This window comes from Pipra filicauda, unplaced genomic scaffold (assembly GCF_003945595.2).
Source record: "Pipra filicauda isolate LSUMZ 115617 unplaced genomic scaffold, ASM394559v2 scaffold583_size265894_pilon, whole genome shotgun sequence".
In the NCBI taxonomy this organism is placed as follows: Eukaryota; Metazoa; Chordata; class Aves; order Passeriformes; family Pipridae; genus Pipra; species Pipra filicauda.
In genome coordinates, this window is record NW_024104735.1 from 1 (window position 1) to 23,507 (window position 23,507).

The window sequence follows — 23,507 nt, forward strand, 5'->3', positions numbered from 1 at the left end:
CTGATGAGGTGGGGTCATCCTAGAGCACATGGCACAGGATTGCATCCAAATGGTTCTTAAATATCTCTTGCGAGGTAGACTTCCACAATGTCTCTGGACAGTTTGTTCCAGTTTGTGGTCGCCTGCACAGTAAAGAAGTTCTTCCTCATATTCAGGTGGAACTTCCTGTACATCGGTTTCTGCCCACTGCCTCTTGTCCTATCACTTGGCACCACAGAGAAGAGCCTGGTCCCATCCTCTCGACACCTTCCTTTCAGATAGTTACAGACATTGATAAGATCCCCTCTCAGTCATCTCTTCTTGATGCTGAATAGGCCCAACTCTTTCAGCCTTTCTTTACAAGAGACATACTCCAATCCCTTAATCATCTTTGTTGCCCTCTGCTGGACCCGTTCCAGGAGCTCTAAGTCTCTCTAGTCCAGAGGAGCTGAGAACTGGATGCAGCACTTCAGATGCACCTCACTAGGACTGAATAGAGGGACAGGATTGCCTCCCTTGACCTGCTGGCAGTGCTCTTCCTGATGCAGCCCAGGGATACCATTGACATTCTTTGGCCCCAAGGGCACAGTTTTGGTCACGGACAGCTTGTTGTCCACCTGGACCTCCAGATCCTTCTCTGCAGAGCTGCTTTCCAGTAGGTCAGCCCCCAGCCTGTACTGGTGCCTGGGGTTATTCGTTCCCAGGTGCAGGACCTTGCATTTGCCTTTGTTGAACTTCAGACAGTTCTTCTCTGCCCATCTCTCCAACCTGTCGAGGTGCTTCTGAAGGGCTGCACAATAGTTGAGGTATATATTAAAATTCTTTCAAGCTGTTAAAAGCTTAAAAACATCTTTTCATAAAAGAACTAAATGGTTTCAGCAAGCCACCTTTTCAAGTACCGTGATTATTGAAGTGTTTTAGAGCACTTAGATGGACATTCACATAATATGTGAAAGACAACTCAGTGTTGGATGTTACTTAATAAATTTTCAAGAAATTACTTCTGGCTTTTAGTGTAGTAATCCTTTTGCCAGCTAACTAAAGCCCTAAATCGCTTGTTGGTATGCTAAATATATTCAGTAGGTGCACTTATTTCTTAAAAGCATTATGCTTAATCTTCATCCTGTTTGTAGGCAGTTGTGGTCAAAGGTGGCCAGTAGTTTTTAATCTTTGTAGTCTTTTCTGCTGGGTTCATTATTTCACATACCAGTTGCTTCTCTGGCCTTTGTGTTGGAAGAACATGTTGCGGAAGATATCTGAGCTTGCACAAGGTCACACAAAGTCAGTACAAACCACAAGACCTTTTAAAGAGTTCAGCTCAGGGCATCAGCTATAACCCAGCTCAGAGGCAAAATGTTCTATGATCAGCTCTTGGAATTTGTCCTTAACATGTCAGATCAGCAGCAGAGATAAAAAGTAGTTATGATGTAGCTGTCCCAACAGTAGGCATATTTTTATGCTGTGTGTTTATATTTGAGTAGCTTTGTGGTGTTTCTGCTAAGTCAGTGCCTGGGTATGTTAGAATGACTTTCTTGCTCTATGTACTACGTGTTTAGAGGTCTCTTCACAGGTAATGATTTTTAGGACATTTGACTCTGCCTCTAAAATAGAAAGTCTGAGATGTGCCACCACAAACTTAGATACCTCTAAAGAGCTCCAGCCTGATTGATACTGGCTTGCTTTTCTTAATTGCTGTTTTTGAACACTGAGCTGACAGATCAGCCTGAATAGTGATACATTACATACCTAAAGCTCTACTTTTCTGTGGCTACTACAAAGGTCTGTCTCTGTTAGTTCAGGAGTGTGACTTCTAACAGTAAATTACTGTGAAGAAGGGACTGCGAACAAACACTTCTGGTGTCTGGGCAGTATGGTAACTAGTGAAGTGCTGTTGTGCTGCAGGCGAAGGATAGCTGGACAGAACTGCCCCATACAGATCTAGAGTCTGTTCCCTGATTACACCTGCACAGAATGCCTGGTCTGTGTATGTTTAACTTGTCATTCTGGAGAGTTGTGAACAGACTACTGCTGTCTGCAAATCTGCCAGCTTAGCCAAGCTATTTTGGAGGTTTGTGTAAGTCCCAGATCGGCATATTTGCAGTCTTGAGCAGTATCTCAATTGACTGTTAACTGATGTCTAACTTTAAGTTTAGGCTTAATATGCTGTCTGTGATTTGGTATTTGTTATTTTAGAATAAAGAAAAAATGATATTGTATTGACTTGGTAATTAATTTTTAAGAGTTAAGTGAGAAATGTGAATTTAAAATGTAATATATCTGGAAGATATGGAGGAAGAAGTTCCCTTAAAATAGCAAAGTTATGAGCTGGATAAGCCTGCTAGTGTTAATTGCTGCTCTATTGATACTGTTAAACATAATTGTAAATTTTTGTTGATGTTCGTAAAGGAATTTATTTCAGAATCAAAAAGAGAGTGAAGAAGCTTTGCATGAGAGAGGTTTTCGCTGTCTTTTGGTTTTCATTAGTGCTTCTGTGGAGATAGTTCTTACTAAGTTGGTGTAACTTTAATGACTTCCATTATATTCAAGTAACAGCAATGGATGTAATAGCAAAAGATTATGCCCTTCTACTCAGGGAAATATTTTCTACATAGTGTATTGTTTTCTGGATGCTTATTAAGTATATTAGTTTTGGTTTTACTTATATATTTAAGATGTTAAGCATGGTTGCAGAACTGTGCTGCTACTTTATCCTTATTTTGTACTGTTAAATTTAAACTTGAATGAACAAGCTGTATATAAATTTGAGATTCTGTATTTGAAAGAAAATAAAACCTGTATAATCTGAAAAATACCTGAAAATACAGCTGCATAAACAAAATTCCAACACTGATCTTGTAGATCATTATAAGTCTCTACTTAAATACGGAAGTTACACTGTCATACAGTATTTAACCAAAGAAGCTTTGTCTCCTGAGTACTAGAGGGAATTGTTGGACATTGCAACTTTGAGTCATAATTTCTACTAGCAGCTACTGGGATTAATTTCTGTGGTTTAAGTGTGTTGTGAACTAAAATTTCACTTTCTTCTATTGCTTGTTTAAAGGAACAAATTCCATTTGGAAGGTTTGGAATCAAATCTTGCCAGTCTAAAAGGTGGTAATTTAAAGCAAGGGAATTATTTCTGTGTATGACAGTACATTTATACTCCCATAAACTTAAATGGGAGTTTATTTCAGTTTAATACTTCTGAGAAAGTAGCACTCAGTCAATTTTGGTTTTTTTTGTTTATCTTTGTTACCATTTGTGATTGATCATATGTATGTAATTTTTTCCAATTAACTAGAATACAGCTGTGCCTATGGCTCAAACAGATTCTTTATGCTTTGTGGCCTTGGTGGGATTATTAGCTGTGGAACGACACATACGGCACTGGTTCCCCTAGACCTGGTTAAATGCAGAATGCAGGTTTGTTCTGCATGTCAGTATGTGATGACATTGAAAAAGCATGTTTAGTGTGGTATATTTAATCTACTAATGAATTGGAGGCATAAACTATACCTTGGACATCACTGTCCAACAGTGCATGGAGTTTATATAAAAGCATGGTGTGTCTTTATTTTTTGCTGCAGAATACAGTTGTGAATATGGCTCGCTCAAGTTTTATGCTCTCTGTGGCGTTGGTGGGGTCCTAAGTTGTGGCCTGACACACACTGGTGTTGTCCCTCTGGATTTAGTGAAATGTCGTATGCAGGTTTGTATAAACTTAAATGTTTCTTGAACTTTTTCTTCTATATAGACAGAATATTAACAGTTTGCAGTAGGGATGACAGGAAGTGAGTAAACTTGAACGCTACTTTATCAAATCTGCTGCTGTGAGACTAGCAAAATACCACTTTTGAGAGAAGCAAAGGTATTTAGGATAATCTGGATGAATTATTTTTGATGACATTTTAAGGCACATTTAACTGACTGTATTTGCTAAAAGGAACCCAGCACAGTGTTACTCTTGGCTGGCTGGTTGCTGTCTAGCACTGTTCCAGTGCTTTTGGAGTAGGAAAATAGTATCTTTGGTGTTCTGCAGATCTGGATTTTAGCCTGGAGTGACATGCATGTGTAATTTTATCCATTAACACTGTGGATATCAATGCATGGCTTATGGATTGGATATTTTCTAACAATGCCACTTTGAGCAGAATGGCTAAAACTTGATTTGGTATCAGTAGGGCCATTGGTGCTTGCAGTTGGTTTCCTTGAAGTGCTTCTTGATTGACCTGAAAGGAGTGTCATTGCATAGCACTTAATTTGTGATACCAGCTTTGCATTAAAATCATTTAGTGAACAGCCATGGCTAAAAGCATACAAATGGATTTTCTCAGGCAAATCTACAAGAATGAAGCAAATTAAAGCACACTTCTAAATTTCTGGAAATACGGTAGTTAATGACTTCCTTGTAGCCTAGGCTGACACTGATTTAAAAAAATTGCCAATTTTGTAATTATGAAACTCTTGAAATTAGGAGGGAACTATGAATTAGTCAGACCTACTGGTCACACTAGGAGTACTGGATGATACTCTTTAAAGTTGTGTTCTTCTGTGGCCTTTATTTAGCATTGTTTACCAGAGATGCTTTTTCACATACTTAAGCACTTGAAATTCTGGTCTCAAACTAGAAATTCTGTAACACATCAGACATGCTTGGCTTGGGCTTACCAGTCCTGGGTTTCTTACATGGTAAGGGTGGTGATACTTCCCTCTCCAGCACTTAAGGGGATGTTCAGGAGGGCGGGTTCCATGTGAATTCCAGGTATGATCTTGTAAAACCTGTCAGCATTTCTCTTTACAGATCCAGTACAAAGCATGTTACTAATCCTTCCTAAGTTCTCCAGGAAGAAACCTGTTGCCTGCCCTCCCATGTCTTTTTAAGAAGAGGTCACCTTTGCTATGGTTTAACTGAAACCAGGACACCTGTTACATAGCTAATAACTAAGCATGGTTCTGACTTGAACATAGCCTCATTTTACAGTGTGCCCGATGATATATCCAGTTTTCTGAAATAATGTCTCTTTTCAAAATTGACATGTTTAGGTGAAGTAGTTCTTGAGTAGGTTGCTGCCAGACTGCAAGACACCTGCAGGTTGGCATGTGTGTCCCATAGCTTTTTCTGAAACGTTTGATTGGCTTTCGGTTTGATACCTCCCTTCCTAATGCTCTGAGGAACTGTTGGATGATGTCAAATATGAAAAGTAAAAGTGTGATGTGACTTAATTACCTCTTTAAGAATTTCTGTTAAATTATTTCCTTTCACATGAAACAAAACTATTCAAGTCAATCTTTTTTTAATTTCTGAAAAGTTAATGAAATTCCAAAGTTTTGTGGGCAGAAAACAGTTTGTATGTAGCCTTGTACTTTGGCTTCACAGTAAAGTGTAGAAGTTGTCGAATACTCTTTGTTCCCCATTGCTCCATCTGGCTTTGACTGGGGGGGGGGGGGGATCAAACTGAAGGTGGGCAGAGAACCTTTTCTGATTAGGAATCAGGTGAATCATCAAGTTTGGTTTGTGGCGACACTTGAGTACATGTAGGTGTGACATGTAGAGTGGATGAGATTGCTCACAGGAGCTATCAAATTTTTAAAGAATCTGATCTATACATAATTGCACCATATTACCTCTGACAGTATTAGAATAGTGATTTCAGTAAATCTGTTAGTTATAGTTGTATTGTTGATTTGGAGAATAAGCATAAAACAAAATTCAGACAATAAGTCAGGGTTTGAGACCAGCAAGTAACCATTAAGTTACATTACTGTAACCTTGTGGTGAGTATATCATCTGTCCAGGGAATTTTAGGAAGCCAGCTGTCTGAGGAATTTAAAAATTTTAAATTTTTGATGGGGGTGTGAGAAGGGAAATGGTAAGCTATATCAAGTATTTAACTGCCTATTCTGTTTAGGTTGATCCACAAAAATACAAGAGCATCTTCAATGGATTTTCAGTGACAATCAATGAAGATGGCGTTCGTGGCTTGGCTAAGGGATGGGCTCCAACCTTTATTGGATATTCCATGCAAGGGCTTTGTAAATTTGGTTTCTATGAAGTTTTCAAAATCCTGTATGGCAACATGCTGGGAGAGGTAAGCCTTAAGTAGTTTTTGTAAGTATTGTAGATATTGTATATCTACAATATAATAGTAATGTGGAGTAATCACAGAAGCATGATTCATTAATAAAAATGTGTGTTCACGTTCACTTCAGGAAAATGCCTATTTGTGGCGTACTTCGCTATATTTAGCTGCATCTGCCAGTGCAGAGTTTTTTGCTGACATTGCTCTGGCTCCAATGGAAGCTGCTAAAGTTCGTATTCAGACACAGCCTGGATATGCAAACACTCTGCGTCAGGCTTTGCCTAAAATGTTTGGAGAAGAAGGCATCTGGGCGTAAGTATCTCTCAGTTTTAATTTTTATTCAGGTTCTTGATGTTGAATATTTTTTCTTAAGAACTGTTGTTTTAATTCTGGCTTTAGCTTATAATACGTTTTGGTCTTTGTATTTTAAGATAACATACTTCAGGGAATCTGTGTTGAACTGGCTGTTAATTCCACATGCTCCTTAGATCCATCTTTGTGAGTATCTTTGTGCTGAGTTCTGCTGGATAACTTCAGTTTCTAGCAGTTCCAGTCAGAGATATTCAGCAACTTTCTGGTTGTACAGTCAAAGATGCTTGAGTCATTGGCATGTGAGAGTAACATAACTGCATGTTAGCTTTCTGTTCTGATAGAATTGGCTGTAGATATACCAGTCATTTCTCACTATCAGGACTTGGCTGGTATGCAGACATTAGCCTTACTGCACTGGTAGTATCAGTACTACATTACTGCGGTGCATTGTAATCTGAAAAGTGACTACAGAAACTGCTGTGCAGCCTGGGTATCAGGAAAAGTCTAATTTGTGTTGCTATTTTAAGGTAGTACTCAGGAACTAATCCAACTTAAATTTCTGTTCTGTAGGTATTGACAACCTTACAATATCAGTATTTAGAAGCTTTATTCTTGATAATAACAATAAGTTAATTTATTTCAAGTTGGAAATGTACCTTAAATATTGAAGAAAACGAAACTGAGTTTGTCTCTTCTCTGATTAAGTTTCTATAAAGGTGTTGCTCCACTATGGATGAGACAGATTCCATACACAATGATGAAATTTGCCTGCTTTGAACGTACTGTAGAAGCTCTCTACAAGTATGTTGTTCCCAAGCCACGAAGTGAATGTACAAAAGGAGAACAGCTGGTAGTCACATTTGTTGCAGGCTATATTGGTAAGGAATCTTTAAGTCCTACACTTCATTAATGGACTACTGCAACTCTAGAGTCCTGTCTCTTCTCAGAATATTAAATAAACGTCACTAGCATGGGAGAAATTACTTGGAACTTAAATATATGCAGGGGAAAAAACTATGTTCGATCTGTTAGTGAAAAATGAGTCTGTAATAGGAGAATACTCTTAATTGTTCTGTATATTACCAGTGTTGATGCCCAGGTTTAGGAACTGCAGCTAATTTAAGTGAAAAACTTGCATCTTTGTTAGTGTCGGGAAGGTTGAAAGGAAGGTAAATTTGGATGGAACAAGGCTTTTCAATATCCAAAGACTCAGAAGGATTTTTTTAGCAAAAGAGTTACTGCGATAGCAGAACTGAGGTATTTTCTATTCACATCACGTTATCACAGAATCATAGGATCATTTAGGTTGTAAAAGACCTTTATGATCATTAAGACCAACCATTACTCCAGCACTGCCAACTCTACTAGTGAACCATGTCCTCAAGTGCCACATCCACACCTGTTTTAAGTACCTCCAGGGATGGTACCTCTAATGCTTCCTTCGGCAACCTGTTCCAGTGCTTGACAACCCTTATGGTGAAGAATTTTTTCCTAATATCCTATCTAAACACCCCCTTTGCAATCTGAGGCTGTTTCCTCTTGTCCTGTTGCTTGTTACTTGGGAGAAGAGATGGATGCCCACCTGGTTACAACCTCCTTTCAGGTGGTTGTAGAGAGTGATAAGGTCCCTTCTGAGCCTTCTTTTCTTCAGGCTAAATAGTCCCAGCTCCCTCAGTTGCTCCTCATGAGACCTGTAGATTTTCATCAAAGTCCTTTTAGGATACCAGAACATGATGTCTTGTGCAATTCATTAGATGTGGTTTCAGCTGGTTGTAATTAGTGTACACAGTAATGGTACAGCTAAAACACCACTCAACTAATGTCAAATTATTCTTTCAGCTGGCGTGTTCTGTGCAATTGTTTCCCATCCTGCTGACTCCGTGGTGTCTGTGTTGAACAAAGAAAAGGGCAGCTCTGCTTCACAGGTTCTTATGAGGCTTGGATTCAAAGGTACATCCTTACTTTCATATATTTTGGATCAAGTGTTTGTGGTGTTTTGGGGGAGGATTTCTATTTTTCCTGTCATTTTATGCTACTCATGCTTAATGTTTTGCTCTGCAGGTGTATGGAAAGGTCTGTTTGCTCGTATCATTATGATTGGTACCCTGACTGCACTACAGTGGTTCATCTATGATTCTGTCAAGGTTTATTTCAGACTTCCTCGCCCACCTCCACCTGAAATGCCAGAATCTCTGAAGAAAAAGCTTGGTCTAACTGAATAGACAACTCATGGACTGACTGCTGGCTGTCCCAGTGATGAGTTTCATGAAACTTTTATATATTTGACTATGTAGAAAACAAACTCTATATGATGTCATTATTGGCTGTGCCCTCATCTCACATGAGGGTTTAAATTCAACCACTGTCATTGCCTGAAATAAATGAGAAACAGAGTGCTTAGTGTCTGTTTACTACTGCATATGTAAGCTTCGTTTCATAGCAGCAAATATGTCAAATACTCTCCCTGTTTTCCTCTCCCCCACAAAAAAAAGTTTAAAAAATGACTCTCTTCTACACATTAGGAATCAGAGAAGTGTTACTCTTCCACTTGTAACAAGACTAGGCTTTCACTGTTTCCAGAGAAGTGCCAAAACGTGTCCTTGTAGAACTGCAGAAACGAACTGCAGTCTTGTGCACTTTGAGTCCACTGATCATTTGCCTATAATAAGCTGTTACTGTAGAATACCTGAACTCCTGAGTAGCTGAGATGAGACTGCAGTCCGATAGGGCATCCTGGTCGTAATACTGGTGTTCCCCACAGAGATAAAAAGAATCTTATACATCCTAAAGCTGTTTCTGCCTTTGGATGGTCATCCCAACTTAACTAACTTATGCTTACTTGACTAATTTTTGCTTCTCTTGGCTTTGAACCACACCAAAGAACTTGGTCCTTCTGGTTGTCCTGTGGAATTAAACCTCTTTAACTAAAAAAATGCTGATGTTAATAAAGATTTTCAAATATATCTAACCACTAAAACCATAGTTCAGCTTTCCAATAAGATAAAAATGGCTTGTCTTTTATTCGAGAGTTGGAAAAACTTGCCAGCTTTTCCCTATGTTTGCTATGGCTGTAGTTTTTAATTTTTTTTTTTTTTATGAATCAGTTTAATGCTGAGCTTTGGTTGAACCATGCACTCCGTGCCCTTGAACGCAGGGCAAGGAGTCATAACCTTTTTTTTTTTTTTTTGGACCCTGATGTGAAGAAATCTAGGTTCCTAGGCATGCAAGAGGAGACAGTCATGCAGTCTTTTACTGAAGGATGATAACGTTGCCCTCTGCATTTCACTTGTTCAGTAACCCACAGCAGATAATCACTTCACCCTCTCCAGTACTACTTTGTTCAAATAGTAGAGCTGGAGCTGAAATTTCTTTTGTGCAAAACTGTGGATATTATCTGCCTTACAGCACGTGAGCTGATGATACTGAACTTACATTGGCACTCACGTATGTTGTACTGTTCCTTCCTCTTTACTTGGTTCCTTCAGAGCTAAAAGGACAATTAAGGCAGGTGCCACTGGAATAGCATAAATAAATATACTGACTGCTGCTTCTTGCTGGAGTCTGATGTGCCTGCTATTGTTTTGCTTAGCATCAAGTTTCTCACCCCTTGGGAAAACCCTCCAACTTCCAAGATTTTGATGATTATACTGAACAAGAAAGCTGGGCCTTATTTTGAATTGCTGCCTTTCAGAATGTGGAATAAAATCTAAAACTTCTCCATTTCCCTGTCACCAGGACACTAATAAAGGCACTCTTAGAGTGGCTGGTATCTTAACTGCGTTACACAGCAAAGTCAAATTCCCTAAGTCTAAACAAAACATTTGTGCAAGTACTTTGGCGTTGAATTAGAATTATTTAATGAGAAAAGTATGTAAATCTTGTTTCCTTGTAGTGAGTGGGAAGCTTTGAAGTTATTTAATGAGTCATTAAATGCTTCTAAGAGCTTTCTTGGGGAAGAACCTTTAGTATGACTTGATCTTGTATCAAGACCATAGATGTTAAATCAACTTTTGAAGTTAACTTATGTGTGTGGTACAACTTGTTAGAAAAAAACAGTATCACTTTTGTGTACCGAATATCAGTTTCTTTAAAAGCATATTTTAACTCAGTAGATATTTCTTTGTTTGCTGTAAAACATCTCAAGTTCCTTCTAATTCTGGGGGAAGTGAAGCACTTCTGTCAAATTTTAAGGCTGGCAGAAGAGTGAGACAAGCTTGGCTCATGCAGTGAGGTAGCCTGATTGTCTAACAATCCAATGCTGAGCTACATTTCACAAGACTGCTTCTTGTTCTATATGTTGAGCAAAATCGCACAATTTTTCCCTAGAATAGGGTCAATGTTGCACAGTTGTTTTGTGCAGCAATAGGAGAATCTTAAGTCTGTTTTCTCATTGCTCAAGGGTAGACCTGAAACTGTCCTTGTAAAGATGCTCAGATTTATCAAAGTAGATCTGAGACTACAAGAAGCAGCCAGCAGTTCCTCTTCTGTAACTGAGAAAGGGAAAATATACATAGCGATCATTGCAGTGTTGTGTTTCAGTGGAAAACTCAAGAGGGGGAGAGAATTGTCTTGCAGGTGCTGGCTTCATTGACATTCAGCCATAGGCTTGTTCAGATGCTTGTTCGGAAAGGGTTCGACATATAAAATGTTGTTTCTTAAAGTTTCTTAAAATACCTGCTGGTATTTTAAATAAGCTTCAGTGGGAAAAATGTAGTATTAAAATGCATTTAAAAGGTCAACTTTGTCATTGATAACTGCTTTGTGCATAATGCCTGGTACGTTTTCCGAAGTCTGGGAAGCTGGGGCGTGGGAGCAGTGGTGCTTCTGATGGACTCGCTCTTCCATTGCAGGGCAAGTCCTGTATCGAAAAGGAGCACTCCATTTTGAACTTGGATAACTCCAGACCCATCACTAAACCCCAAAGTGCTTTGTAAAACATGGATTATATATATGCTGCTTGTGTATATTTTATGAATGACAAAACATCCTTGATGGTTTTGGAGCTGAGTTTTCTGGTTTAAAGCATATAGTTATATAAATTTGGAATAACAACTCCATTCACACACAGTATTTGTATGAGGTTGTACCACAGATCAAATGTCTGATACTTGCTGAAATGTTTGTTGCATATCATTTTAAAATGGGCTGTAATAATACAAATAGTTGTAATTAATTTACATTTCTATATAGAAATGATGTGGTTCACAGTGAAAACAATAAACATCCTGCTTTTTTATAGCAAATATGAGTACCTTGGGGAGATGAGCTTAGTAGCTATGTGGCTTTGTTACAGAATACAATTTTTGTAACTCCAGATGATGGGGAGAAAGATGTTGCTAGCAGGAAATTCTTGGCTGAGCAGGTGTTCTGCTGTCTAAAAGTAGATTTTAATGTTTTGGGATTGCTTTGCTCATGTAATTTTTCATTGTTGATTACTTGATGCTGTTGCTGGCTTTTGAGTTGGTTTTTTCCTTGCAAGTTGCTGACAAGAATATTAATTGACCAGTTTTGTGCCTACAAACTAAATTAAAAGCAAAGATCTCCTGAGTGTCACCACGGGTTGGGCTCCATGGGATGATCTGTTTTAAGTACCATAGCTGTAATTTTCATTGTTATCTGAATCTCTCAATCACTTGGTAAAATTGGAGAGAGTATCTTTGAATGACCCTAGAAACAAACTTAGTAAGGGGTTGTAGTTTTCCTGAGCTGATAACTCTCCCCATCACTGACAGTACTAAAATAAGGTGAGTAGCAGCCTGCTTTAAATTTTTGAAAAATACTTCACTCTCTGCCTCACCTTTTCTGCTGTAGAAAGAGCTTTGCCTTTGTCCTTAGGGCAGTGTAATTGCAAAACTCTTCAGTTTTTTTGGTACAGTGGAGGTGTGTGCTTGAAGGGCAAATGGAGATTTGTAATACTTGTGCAGATTATGGCAGAATTACTGATTGCTCTCCTTATGTATGAGGACAACATGTGGATGTGCCAACATTTTTTTAAAATATTTTTTCCAAGTAATCTTTATGACTTAAATTTTTTCTCTTGCTTGCAGCAGGAAAGGTTTCTGAAAGGATCATAATGCTTTAGACCTGCACTTCCTGGGAAGGAAGGGTGGGTGGTCTGCATACATCTGAAGGGAAAGGGAAATTAATGGTCCTGAACTTGCCGTAGAGACCATGCACAGGGCCGTCTATTCTGCTTTTTCCTGGTAGATGTGTTCTAGAATTTGGAGGTTATTCATCTGCGGGTTGAAATCCACGGTTGTTTATCCTGGCTTATTTTCTGGTTAATGTTCCAAGGAGAGAGTGCTCTTTTCATGCAGACAGACCTCTGTTGTGTCAAGAGTGCTCTGATTAACTGTGCGGCTGGAGCGTATTTTCCACATCACTTGTGTAGATAGCACTCTGCTGGTTGTCCAGTTCTGCCTCTCCAGGTTTTTGCTGGCTACTGACGACAAATGGTGCATTCATAACGTTGAAAACAAAATAAATTAAATTACTGTAGCCCATGATGCTGTTAATCCACTGGTAACTGTGAACTGCATTTCTCACTCCGCTGTATCTGTGTTCCTTTTGTAACCATGTCTGTTGTGCCAAGTGCTCTCCTTGATGCAATATGAGCTTGCACACTAAAATAACCAAAATGGAGTTGGTGGATTCACTGAAGAGCAGGCTTTAATATACAGATGAGATATATTTATTATGTAATCCTCAAACTCTCATGGTGTATGTGCATATATATTTTTTGAGGTATATACACCACATGCTTTAGCATGGCTGACTGTTCTGGCTGTTGATTTTTCTGTCTCCTTTAAATGCCATTTGGTTATTTTTAGGGGCTCACTTAAGAATTTTGTGAAAGAGCAAAGGGTCAGGAGTAGGTAAAGGGTGTCTGTGGATGCTTTCTAGAAACATTTGTCTTTTGACAGGTTTATTTTTGTGGTTTGTCAGGTGGACTGGAAAGGGGTAAAAAAAATTGGGAGCAATAGACATTTACCAAAAAGAGGAAGATTTTAAACAAAGTATTTGAGGTTGACTGAGGGCAATGAAGGGGTATGGAAGACCAGCAACATGAAGCTGACCAAAAGATATGGAATGCTGAATGAGGATGAGAATGGTGAGGGAGAGGAATGGTTATATTTTCCATTCAATCAAGAGTCTACTAGCTGTAAGATGTTCAGGTATGACCAACTAAACAATTGAGAAGTTATAAAGGCCTTACCATATACTGACACTTCTTGATATAATTCCATTTACAGGGATTTTTTGAGTTGCTGTATTGCTCCTAATAGGTTTTTATAGTCATTTTTATTCCTATTGAATGTACTTTCCCCCTGCCCTTCGTCTGCTAAACGCATTCTCACTATGTTGTTACTTCAGTCTACTACCTACTGCATTTTCAAACGTCCCAGATCTCCTGTTCTTCAGCACAGAAATACTGCCAGTGGCTCATATCAGTGTAGCCTTTTGGGGGATGTAAGTAGCTTCTCTTTGCAATTCTGCTACTCACTATAGTATTTTGCAGACTAAGAAATAATGAATGAATAACTGTTAGGATTCCTGAACAGACACCGTGACACTGGTGATAAAGCCATCAGCAGGGTTAGTAGGTCTTTCAGAGCATTGTCCCTATAGAGATTCTGTGTTTTAAAGATGAATGGTGCTGCACAGTAATTACGATTTACAACTATAAAGCCTCACAGGAAACCTTATACAATTTACTCTATCTAACTGTGTGACAAACTCTTTGCAAGGCATCAGCAATACTTCTGGGCGTTGCTTGCTTCACTGCATTTACCTCATTAAATATTATTAAAAAAGAAAACACTTTAGTTTACAAAAATCATAGACTGAATATATTGAGACAAATTGCTATTGCTGTTTGACTAACTCTTGTTTTGCTGGAAGCCACAATTTTATTTCCTCCTTTGGAGCAGGAAAGGAAAAGTGAAGATCTGTCAGTCTTGTGTCCCGCTTTCTTCATGAAAGCAAACTCCAAAGCTAAGAACATAATTTTGTGTTTTAACACTGCTTTATTGCACAAAACAATTTATTAAATGTAGCATTTGTCATTCTTCAGAAAGACAAATACATGCAGAGAGACATGGTTTTTGCTCACTTTATAACTTCTCCCTTGAAATCAGTATGACTTTTTCCTGTCCTTTTCAAAGGAATAGGACAAACCTCAAGTTTGAGTGTGCTTCTAAATGAAGCCTTTAAATACTGTCTGTCTTCTTAGTACTGCATGTGATGAAGTTAACAACTCCTCAAACACTATTCTTTAGGCAGTGGTCTTTCAGTGATCAGTTCAAGTCTGAGATCTTGGTTATTTCATCTTTCACATCCTTGATCTCGGTTTGAACTCTTGTTAGATTGGCCAGTTTCTCATTCAGTAAAGCAATTTCCTTTTCCCGTCGTAGTACCTCCTCCACTAATCTTCCTATTCTCAGCGTTAGGTCATTTATTAATGGCTCCAAGACAGCAAACTCCTTTTTAACTTTGTACATCTTGGGTTTTAAATCATTTGCAAATGTAACCGTCTTCAGAACTTTTGCTCTGTCACCTTCAAGATTCAAAAGTCTATCTGAGTGCTTGTTAAAATCACTCCTTAACTCAGACAATGCCATCTTCATTTGCTCGATTTTTCTTGCATTACTGGATGCCAAGCTTTGTATTTTTGTACTTCGGTCAATGCTACTGGTAAGGAGGTCACCTATATTTTTTACTGTCGTCTTTTCACCTTTTTCTACTTTATCTTCTAGTGCTTGCAAAGAATCTGTCAGTGCAGTCATTTCTGAGACTAGGCCTGAAATGCGCCTTATGTCAGTTTTTACTGTCACGATTGTCAACGTTATGTTTTTTGCTACAGAAGCTGCATTCTGTTCAATGCTTGAAACTGCATGATAAAGGCTTGTTAAATTCTTCTGCAGTTCTTCTTGTTTTCTAATTATGCTGCTAGACCATGTTTTCATTGTATAAATATCTTCCTGCAGATGCTTTATGTGAGAAATTATTTCAAGATCTTCCAGCTGTTCCATTAAGTTCCAAGTCTTTTCACACTAGAGGGATACAAAAATATATCTAGCTTAACAACTCACATCATAATTCAAGCTATACTCAAATGAAATATCTTACTATTCTGATATTCAAATTGAGTGCAAATCCTGTCTCTAGGAAATCAGCTTCTGTTGCAACACAACCAAAATTTTTTTTTCCTGACAGTATACATAAAAAATGTTACTACTTTTTCTATTACAACAAAAAATTACAGGAAGGTGCTATATGACTTTCCCACATGACCTCTGAAAACACAAGTCATCAAATGCAATCTTTTTCCATTTATAGGAATTTTTGTAGTAAGTCTCCGTAAAAGCTACTTTAATGAGAGAACACTCATGCTATTGTTGGATTTTTGCCTGGATTTGCTAGTTCACTTTTTTTTTTAAATGACTGGTTCTTGGTTTTCAAATTTGAGAGGAAGAAAGGAAAATATGTGAGTGATACTATCCTGTTCAATCCCCAAAAAATCAGGGTAGAACTTGGAGAGAAAAAAAACACCAAATGGGCAAGTTGAAACACATTCTAAGAGGCTATCATTAGTTTCATATTAATCCTTTTCTGGACGCTAGCAGTAAAAATACCACCAAAGAAACAAATACTTTTAGCTCTTCAATAGTGTTGGTCATTCCTCACTAGCTCAGAACTGTCTGCTCAAAAGCAAAAGACCAAAATTGTGGAAAGTTGTGCTTGTTTCCTAGCTAATGCCCTCTAAGGATCAAGATTTCCTGTTCAAATTCCTGTACATTCAGGTTTCAATAATGTTAAGGTTGATAATCTAGCCACCCTTCCCCAAAAAGATATGAAGTAGAAACACTATAACTAGAACACACTTCAGAAAAGTATTTAAAAAACATTTCTTTACAGAATAGTTTTTCTTAATGGGACATGGAACACTAAAGTATTTACTCTGTACCCTTTCCAAAGGAGCAGTTTATTTTGAATTAGATTATGTACCAGGACAGGACAATTCACTACAATGTATTTTTATTTTGAATATGACTGTAAACAGACACAAATTTATACATAAGCAATAAATATACAAAACTGATACAGCTTTATAACATTGAGAAATGCTGGTTTCATAGTCTCTTGAATGGGCACTTTTACCTCTTTAGTGAAGATTTCAGTGGAGTTCTAGAGAAACGAATGTACAAAACCAGAATAATTTAACTTAAGTCTGATTAAGTCATAAATATTGTGGGTTCACACTGTTTCAACTAAGCAAACTACTTTCCTGAGTTCCAAAATACAAAATTAGCAAGATATAAATCTGTAGACAAAAAAATTATATTATCCCTGAGATCCACATTTCAATGAACAGCTATCAGACCTATTAGATAATATGTGTAAGTAGATCTATGGATAAACTGGATATTCCCTGATCCCAAGTACTTAACTCCGTGGATTTCATTAATTACTTTTGCAGCTCTTGGTTCAGCAAACTTTGGGAAACAATGTCAGTGGCACTGTTAATTTTTTTTCCCTTTGAAATGCAAAGCAATACTAGACATATAATGTAATGCCTAATAGAGAACATTCTACAGAATAAAAGGTTAAAATTTGTTTCTAACAGCACCAAAACAAACAAACAACCCCCAAACTAATCCAGTGACTGATCACACCAAACTTGTAAATTAAATGATGGAAGAAGAATCTAACAGGAATATCTGTTAATAAGAACTTTAGTCTATATGTAGTTCAGTGACTTCAATGGCAGAACAAAGCAATGCCAGTGATTTTAGGACATTTGAAAAGGCTGGAAATGAGGTCTAAGGAGAATATTTTCATGGGGTCAAAGAAATAAATGATAGCACCAGCTGCTATGTAAATACCAGCTGCCTATAAATACAAGGCAATGTTCTCAGTAGGGGATTCTTCACTATTGTTTTCTGTAATGCTGTAGTAGCTAAGCTTCAGCTGTTAAAAATGTACTCAGTGCTTTCCTGCACATAATAAAATACATAGATCCCAATAGCAATTCTCACATTGAGAAGCCTACGCCATAAGCCCCAAACCGTTCTGGTATACAATACATTATAGGAAGGTACATGTTTCTCTACTGAGAAATACGTGATTAATTGTTCATTGTGTTACAAGTCCATGGAAAATAATACAAAAAGTAATAACAACAGAAACTTAAGTAGTGAAAACTAAAAATATTAGGGTTTTTTTCCTTAAATCTAAACACTTTGCTTCAAATTCCTTAAATGAAAAGGATCTTTTAATAAATAAGCTGAATATAATCCTTAAGTTAAGAAAATATTTCTTTCCTTTTTCAACACAGTATGGCTTGCTCTCTAGCCTCTTTATTATAAGTTTGCCTTTCAGGCTAATCCAATGTCTGTTTAAATTAATGACATATCCTTAACATACACTGAAATCACATTATTTAAAATAAAGTGCTTTTTCATCAATGAAAAACCTAAGTCCAAATTTACTTATCCCCCTTCTGGTCATCTCCTACGTTATAGCTTTCTAAAGTTACTCCTTTTGCTTTTGAAGATACTGTTATGTCAGGCACTACTGTTTCTAAAGCTGCTATTTCATGTTGCACTTTCAACAAGCTGCCATTGTACTGTATGCCTTCGAGAACCTTTTGCATCGCCATTGTATCAGAAACCGTTTTCAACATATTATTTTCCACAGTGAACAGCTGTGTTGTCAAGTCCTGTATCTTTTTCTCCATACCTAGCAATTCACTCGACAATCTAAGAATAGAATGAATAGCATTTTCAATTGTTGGCAAATGAGTCTTGCACTCCTCAATTTTAGGTTCATAGTTTGCAAGTTTCTGATTCAGGTCCGTGTCCTTGGCTACCAGACTATTCTGTTCTTCCTCTAGCTTTTCAACTGCCTTTGCATGCAAGTCCAACTTGTGTTCAACTCTAGAGAATTCATCATCTTCTTGCGTTTTTACTGTTCTAATATTTCTGGCTGTACTGTCTTCCAAATCTTCTACTCTTTCTGAAAGGGATTTAAGTCTTTGGTCGACTTCATTAATTTGGGAAGTAACTTCTGTATGTATGAACTTTGCTTCAGATTTTAAACCACTAGTGTTTGTATTCATTTCATCCAAGCTTCTTCTCCAGGAATTTGTAACATTTTGGAACTTCTTATTAATGCTCTGCATCTTTAGAGAAAGAGTCTGTTCATTGTTCTGAATATCATTTATGATGTTATGAAGAGAGGATATTTCCTGCTCAAAATCAGTCATCACAGAGATGGATGAAGCAGCTTCTTGCAGGACACTTTCAGAAGACGCAAGCTGCATTTATAACACAAAACAATGTCCATGTCTACTTAACAAAAGTAAGAATAGAAAACAATTTCCATTTATTTAAGAGAGAATAAAGTCCCTTAAAAGCCACTGTACTTGTTACAAAGGACCTATATGATTGTTTTCATATTTCATCTTTAAAATATTGTTGATTAACCTATCACGAAAAGCTCAAGTAAAAAGGTATGTCTATTGTTGCATTTCTATAGAATATATGCCATTTTCTTTGTTGTCAGTCCCTTGTCTCCATGTTTGTTTTTTGCGTGTAGAATACAGTAAATGCCATGCAACATTTTGCAATCTTAAGTGTAGCATATAAATATCCAAATTACATCATGTATAAGTGACATCATTCTGAGATCAGTGCTAAAACAAAATAACTGGCATAAGCCATGCTGTGATCCCATCATTATCTGTAAGGTACTGGGGATAATTTGGCAGTCAGCACAAGTTTTCTACTTGATAATGTCACACATCATAATATTTTTTCATTGTTTTATTTTCTTATCTATCACTTCATTATGTTTTCATGTTATTAGAACAGGTCTACTGCATAAAAATGCCTGTAAATTTTCTTCAAATCAACACATGTTGAAATCGTACACAAAAAAGTACTGGTAGACTGAAGTACGTGCATCAATGTTAAGTTTTTAAAAATAGTTTAAAAAATAATACTGAGATAAAACCACTACATCTACATACTTGAACAATGGCATGGATAGACTTGTTTTGTCACATGAAATATTCTCTAAAGGCCTATTCACAGGCAAGTAGAACACATTATGAAAATTTATTTTAAAACAGAGAAATTGACAACAACAATGTAAAATGATGGTAAATGTTCATGAGAGATTTTCCAATTAAGATGTTAATGACTATTACCTTTTCAGAAATTAAATTTACTTTATTTTCCACATCCAGGATTTTTTCAGCTTCTTGCTGTAGGAAATTGTACTTTCTTTCCATATCAGTAAATTGAACTGACTGCTGAAACAGAAACCTGCAAATTGCAAGTAAATAAACAGAAAACGTAACTACATAATTAGCAGATATTAAGTGTTCCAGGACCTGATTCACAGCAATTTGTTACTGGAGGGATTTCTATTCACAGAATCTGCTAGACCAATATGTAAGAGGAAAAAAAAAATAAAAATCAGGATTTAATGAAGTTGATCTGTCTACATACTGGAGTTATCTTCCTAAAGAGGCAGGAAAAGAAGGAAACATCCATAGATGTTTTCATTTTTACTTCATTTTTTACACTGTACTGCCATTCAAACAGAAAAAATGTCCAGAGTACTGGCACAAGAAGACTGTCACACACTCATGATGCACTGCCTCGCAATATATTTTGTTGATGAAGTATTATTTAACTGGTGGAAATAAACCACACGCACAGAAATTTGGACTTTCTTACAAAACATCACAAAAGCATGCATGGAAATCTTTGAATTTAGAAAGGCTAGTTTCCGTTTAATTGTAACCACCCAAGAACACATGGTGGCAAAGCTTGTACAGCTACTGTAATGACGATGCCAGCTTTGAACAGGCAGTGAAGATCTCAATCCTGTACTTTATACATATTCTAGATTCATTTACTGTGAACTTGGATGCTTTCTGAACTTTGTCTAATTAAAAAGGCAATGAGACAACCAAGCAAAAACCCCTGAATTTTGCTGGATGCTTATTAATCCCCAAACAAGGTCTTCTGAAGACTATGCAAGGGTCCTCTCTGTATTAGAACAATTTTATCTAGAACAACAGAGCTTACTTCAAATGCTTGTGCTTTCATAAATTTATATTTATAATTTATGGTAAATTAATTATTATTTACAATTAGAAGTTTCAAAATACATAAAATGTTCTGTAAGATTAAGTTAGGCAATAAAAGCTATAGATATATGCAAAAGAGACATAAACAGACATACATAAAACAGTAAGCAGAAGCATAAGTAATAATTTTATTCTACGTTGTTCTGTTTCACAAAAATTTAGATAATGAAATCTAGGTGACATCAACATAAAAAATTTATCTTAATTTTCGGATTGATGTCTAGAGTGAATAACCTAAACTAATTTCTGGCACTAGATTTCTAAGAATTTCATCATATCATTTTTGCATGAAGCTCAGTTTCTGATGGAACTAAGGTATTGATGCTGATAAGATATTCTAAAACATCTTTAACGAAGGTATTTAACCTTTACTTGAAGACTCCACCTGAGGAACAATTACCACACTGCTGAGCAATTTATTTACAGAAAACTCTGTTTCATTTCTACTGTCTATTTATGACCTGCCAAATGAGCCTTGTTGTACTTATTGGCAGATTAAGCTGCTCTTCAGTTAGATGTAGTCTCCAAAGCAGGTACTTAAAATTCATGAAGGCACCTTTTAAACTTTCAACATGATATAATAAATTGAGCTTCTATTATAACTTACTGTACATCCATATTTCCATGCTTGTGAATACTGCTATTCTTTTCTTGATCTTTCTGGCTTTAACAAGTTCATGTAGTCACATAACTCAAGCATGGCATTCAAACATAAATCATACAGTCTGTGACTGAATACCATACAGAATACAAAAGAAAATACTAAAACCTGCTTTAGAGGGTTACCTACCAGGTCACCACCAGGCAAACAGCAAGGGAAATTATGGTCAAGCTTGTCCGTGAGTCCATCCAAAAGGAACTCTGATTATAGCTCGTCCTGGGATTTGTCAGCTTCCCATAACTACTTTGCTTCTCAATGTTTTGTGAACCTTCATTGGTCTTAGACGAAGAAATACCTTTTTTCCTTTGCTTAACTTCAGACATTTTGTGGTTTTAAAAAGCAGAAGCAAAAGAGAAAGCTAGGATAAAAAACAAACCCAAAAAGGACTACTTAACTTCTAATCATTCTCAAACATAAACTTTCACCCTTAAAGTACACAAATACACCCCTAAAAATGTTTCCTTCAGTGTTTACTATGTTTCTTAGTTATGTGCACTTTTGTAAAACGTCACAAGACTTTCATTTTGCCTTCTATAGCATAGAGCCCACCTTTCATATTTTCTAAAACCAAACTCTTCAAGCTTTAGCTAATTTCACCTTTCCAGAAATATTTCATCTGGAGTAGAATAAGAAATTTTAAAGATATACTGAAAATCACAAAGACTAAAAGCACGTTTCTTTTTGTAGTTGATGACTGTCACAAGATCATCAGCAATTTCACTAATGGACTTGTGTTTTACTTGTAGATTTTTTTTAAAAATAATTATTACCTATACCACATTAAAGGGGGAAAGTTATCTTTTTATTTTAAAAAATGAAATTGCAAGTCAAGCTTTAATTTGGAAATAGTTCTATTGTAATGATTTCATATCATCCGTAAAATCATAAACATCAGTTAATAAAAGGTCAATAACAGAAAATTTCAGAAGATTAATTAAATTATGCATCTAGATCAAAGAAAAGCTACAACTTGTTCTAAATAAAATTAAGGTCTGAATAGAAACAAGTAATCTTCAGCCTCATATTTTACCAACCAAGTGGAAGTACAGAGTGGAATTTTTAAGCCTAAAATCTTCCACAGTACTGCTCAAAACAGACTTGATCCTTGGTGGATTCGGTTTAGCACACTTTGAGACAAAACTGTTGTGCTGCTTTTTCGATCACTTTGCAGTATTGCCGCTTAGTCACATATCAAAATATAAATATTTATAGACACTTGCATAGTCACACACAAACGTAAAAAATATTGTTTAAAATCTAATCTGTCATAAGAGCAGGTAGCTTAGGGCTGTTTGAATCACAAACACAAGGCAGCATGCTCTAAGTTTGAAGTAGGTAGGAAAAAACACCTCTTAATCTCAAAAAAAACCCCAAAAACAGAAAAACGCTATTTTGTAACTTTTAAGACACCTTGAGATTGAGAGCATTACGAAGTTAAAGTAAAAAAAAAAAAAAAAAAAAAAAAAAAGAGATCTGAATGGTAGTTAGGGAAATAGTTTAATAGAGAAAAAAAACCAAAAAGCCCTGCTTTAAAAGGACGGCTTCAGATCGCAAAGCGGTGCTGTACAGAGGGATGAACCGCAGCTTCCCAGAGACCCTCCCGTGCCTCCCTCCCTCGGCTCCGGCCGCCCCAGCCCTGCCCGCGCTGGGTCAGGGACACCGAGGGCGACCGCCCGCCCCCTCCCCTCCAGAGCCCCCACGTCCCTCCCCGCAAACCCGAGCACCCCGGCCGCCCCCGGGGCAGCCCTGCCGGACACCACCCCGCCCTGGCGACCCCCAGCACCCCGCGCCACCCTCCCCGCTCCCTCCGGCCGCCGCCGCGCTCCTCCGTTACCCCAGCGCTCCTCCGGCCTCAGCTGCAGGGCGGAGGGGCGGGGACGGCCGCGCTGCCCCGCAGGCACCACGTTTACAGGCCGCGGAGCCCCTCCCCTGGCCGGGGCCGGCGCATCGCCTCCCGGTACGCCACGTCCGGCGCCCCCCGGCCGCCGCCGCGGGAGCGATCTGGGCACACACAGCTGGGCACACACAGCTGGGCTCCGCGCAGCGCCGGGCTTTGCTGGACGCGGGGCTGGGCAGCAGCGGCCCGGCCCGGCCCTTCCCCGCCCCCGGTCCCGGAAGGAGGAAGCGTCGCGGCGCTGCCTCCGCAGTGGTCGCGGGGCAGTGGCGTCTCCGCGGGGCCAGGCGGGGACTCGCTGCCGGGGTCCGCGCTGCCCGCCAGGTGAGCGGCGTAGCGGAGAGGGTGGGAGGGACGGACCGGGCCAGGCCAGACCGGGGTTTCCCTGGGCGGGGTGGGGGACAGCGGCGACGG

The 23,507-nt window shown here is 38.0% G+C and overlaps 3 protein-coding genes and 1 non-coding gene across 8 annotated transcripts in view; 3 read left to right on the plus strand and 1 right to left on the minus strand.

The window, feature by feature from the left end:
* Positions 1–3,500: 3,500 nt before the first annotated feature.
* SLC25A3 (solute carrier family 25 member 3) lies at positions 3,501–11,927 on the plus strand. The gene is made up of 6 exons (XM_039387711.1): positions 3,501–3,691; positions 5,892–6,071; positions 6,193–6,374; positions 7,080–7,252; positions 8,214–8,324; positions 8,436–11,927. Exons 1-6 carry the CDS (start codon positions 3,686–3,688, stop codon positions 8,594–8,596), a joined length of 813 nt encoding a protein of 270 aa, XP_039243645.1. The 5' UTR covers positions 3,501–3,685; the 3' UTR covers positions 8,597–11,927.
* LOC113993804 lies at positions 6,537–6,776 on the plus strand. Its single transcript, XR_003542780.1, has one exon. It is a non-coding gene; the product is annotated as a small nucleolar RNA SNORA53 (small nucleolar RNA).
* A 2,451-nt stretch (positions 11,928–14,378) lies between the features above and the next one.
* On the minus strand, positions 14,379–23,501 carry LOC113993773 (IKBKB interacting protein). Of its 4 annotated transcripts, none has more exons than XM_039387710.1 (5): positions 23,034–23,489; positions 21,329–21,557; positions 19,588–19,705; positions 17,893–18,693; positions 14,379–15,427 (listed from the first exon to the last, which is right to left on the minus strand). In XM_039387710.1, exons 2-5 carry the CDS (start codon positions 21,520–21,522, stop codon positions 14,672–14,674), a joined length of 1,869 nt encoding a protein of 622 aa, XP_039243644.1. In that variant the 5' UTR covers positions 21,523–21,557; positions 23,034–23,489; the 3' UTR covers positions 14,379–14,671. The 4 variants fall into 4 exon arrangements, with proteins under 4 accessions (XP_039243644.1, XP_027588054.1, XP_027588055.1 ...); XM_027732254.2 differs by having other exon boundaries at positions 15,355–15,427; positions 18,117–18,693; positions 23,034–23,501; XM_027732253.2 differs by lacking the exon at positions 17,893–18,693 and having other exon boundaries at positions 23,034–23,475.
* APAF1 (apoptotic peptidase activating factor 1) overlaps positions 23,195–23,507 on the plus strand; it is a 33,010-nt gene continuing 32,697 nt past the window's right edge. For both annotated transcript variants that reach the window (XM_039387708.1, XM_027732245.2), the window contains exon 1: positions 23,195–23,417. The gene's annotated coding sequence lies outside the window, so the exon portion shown is untranslated. The remainder of the gene's footprint in view (positions 23,418–23,507) is intronic.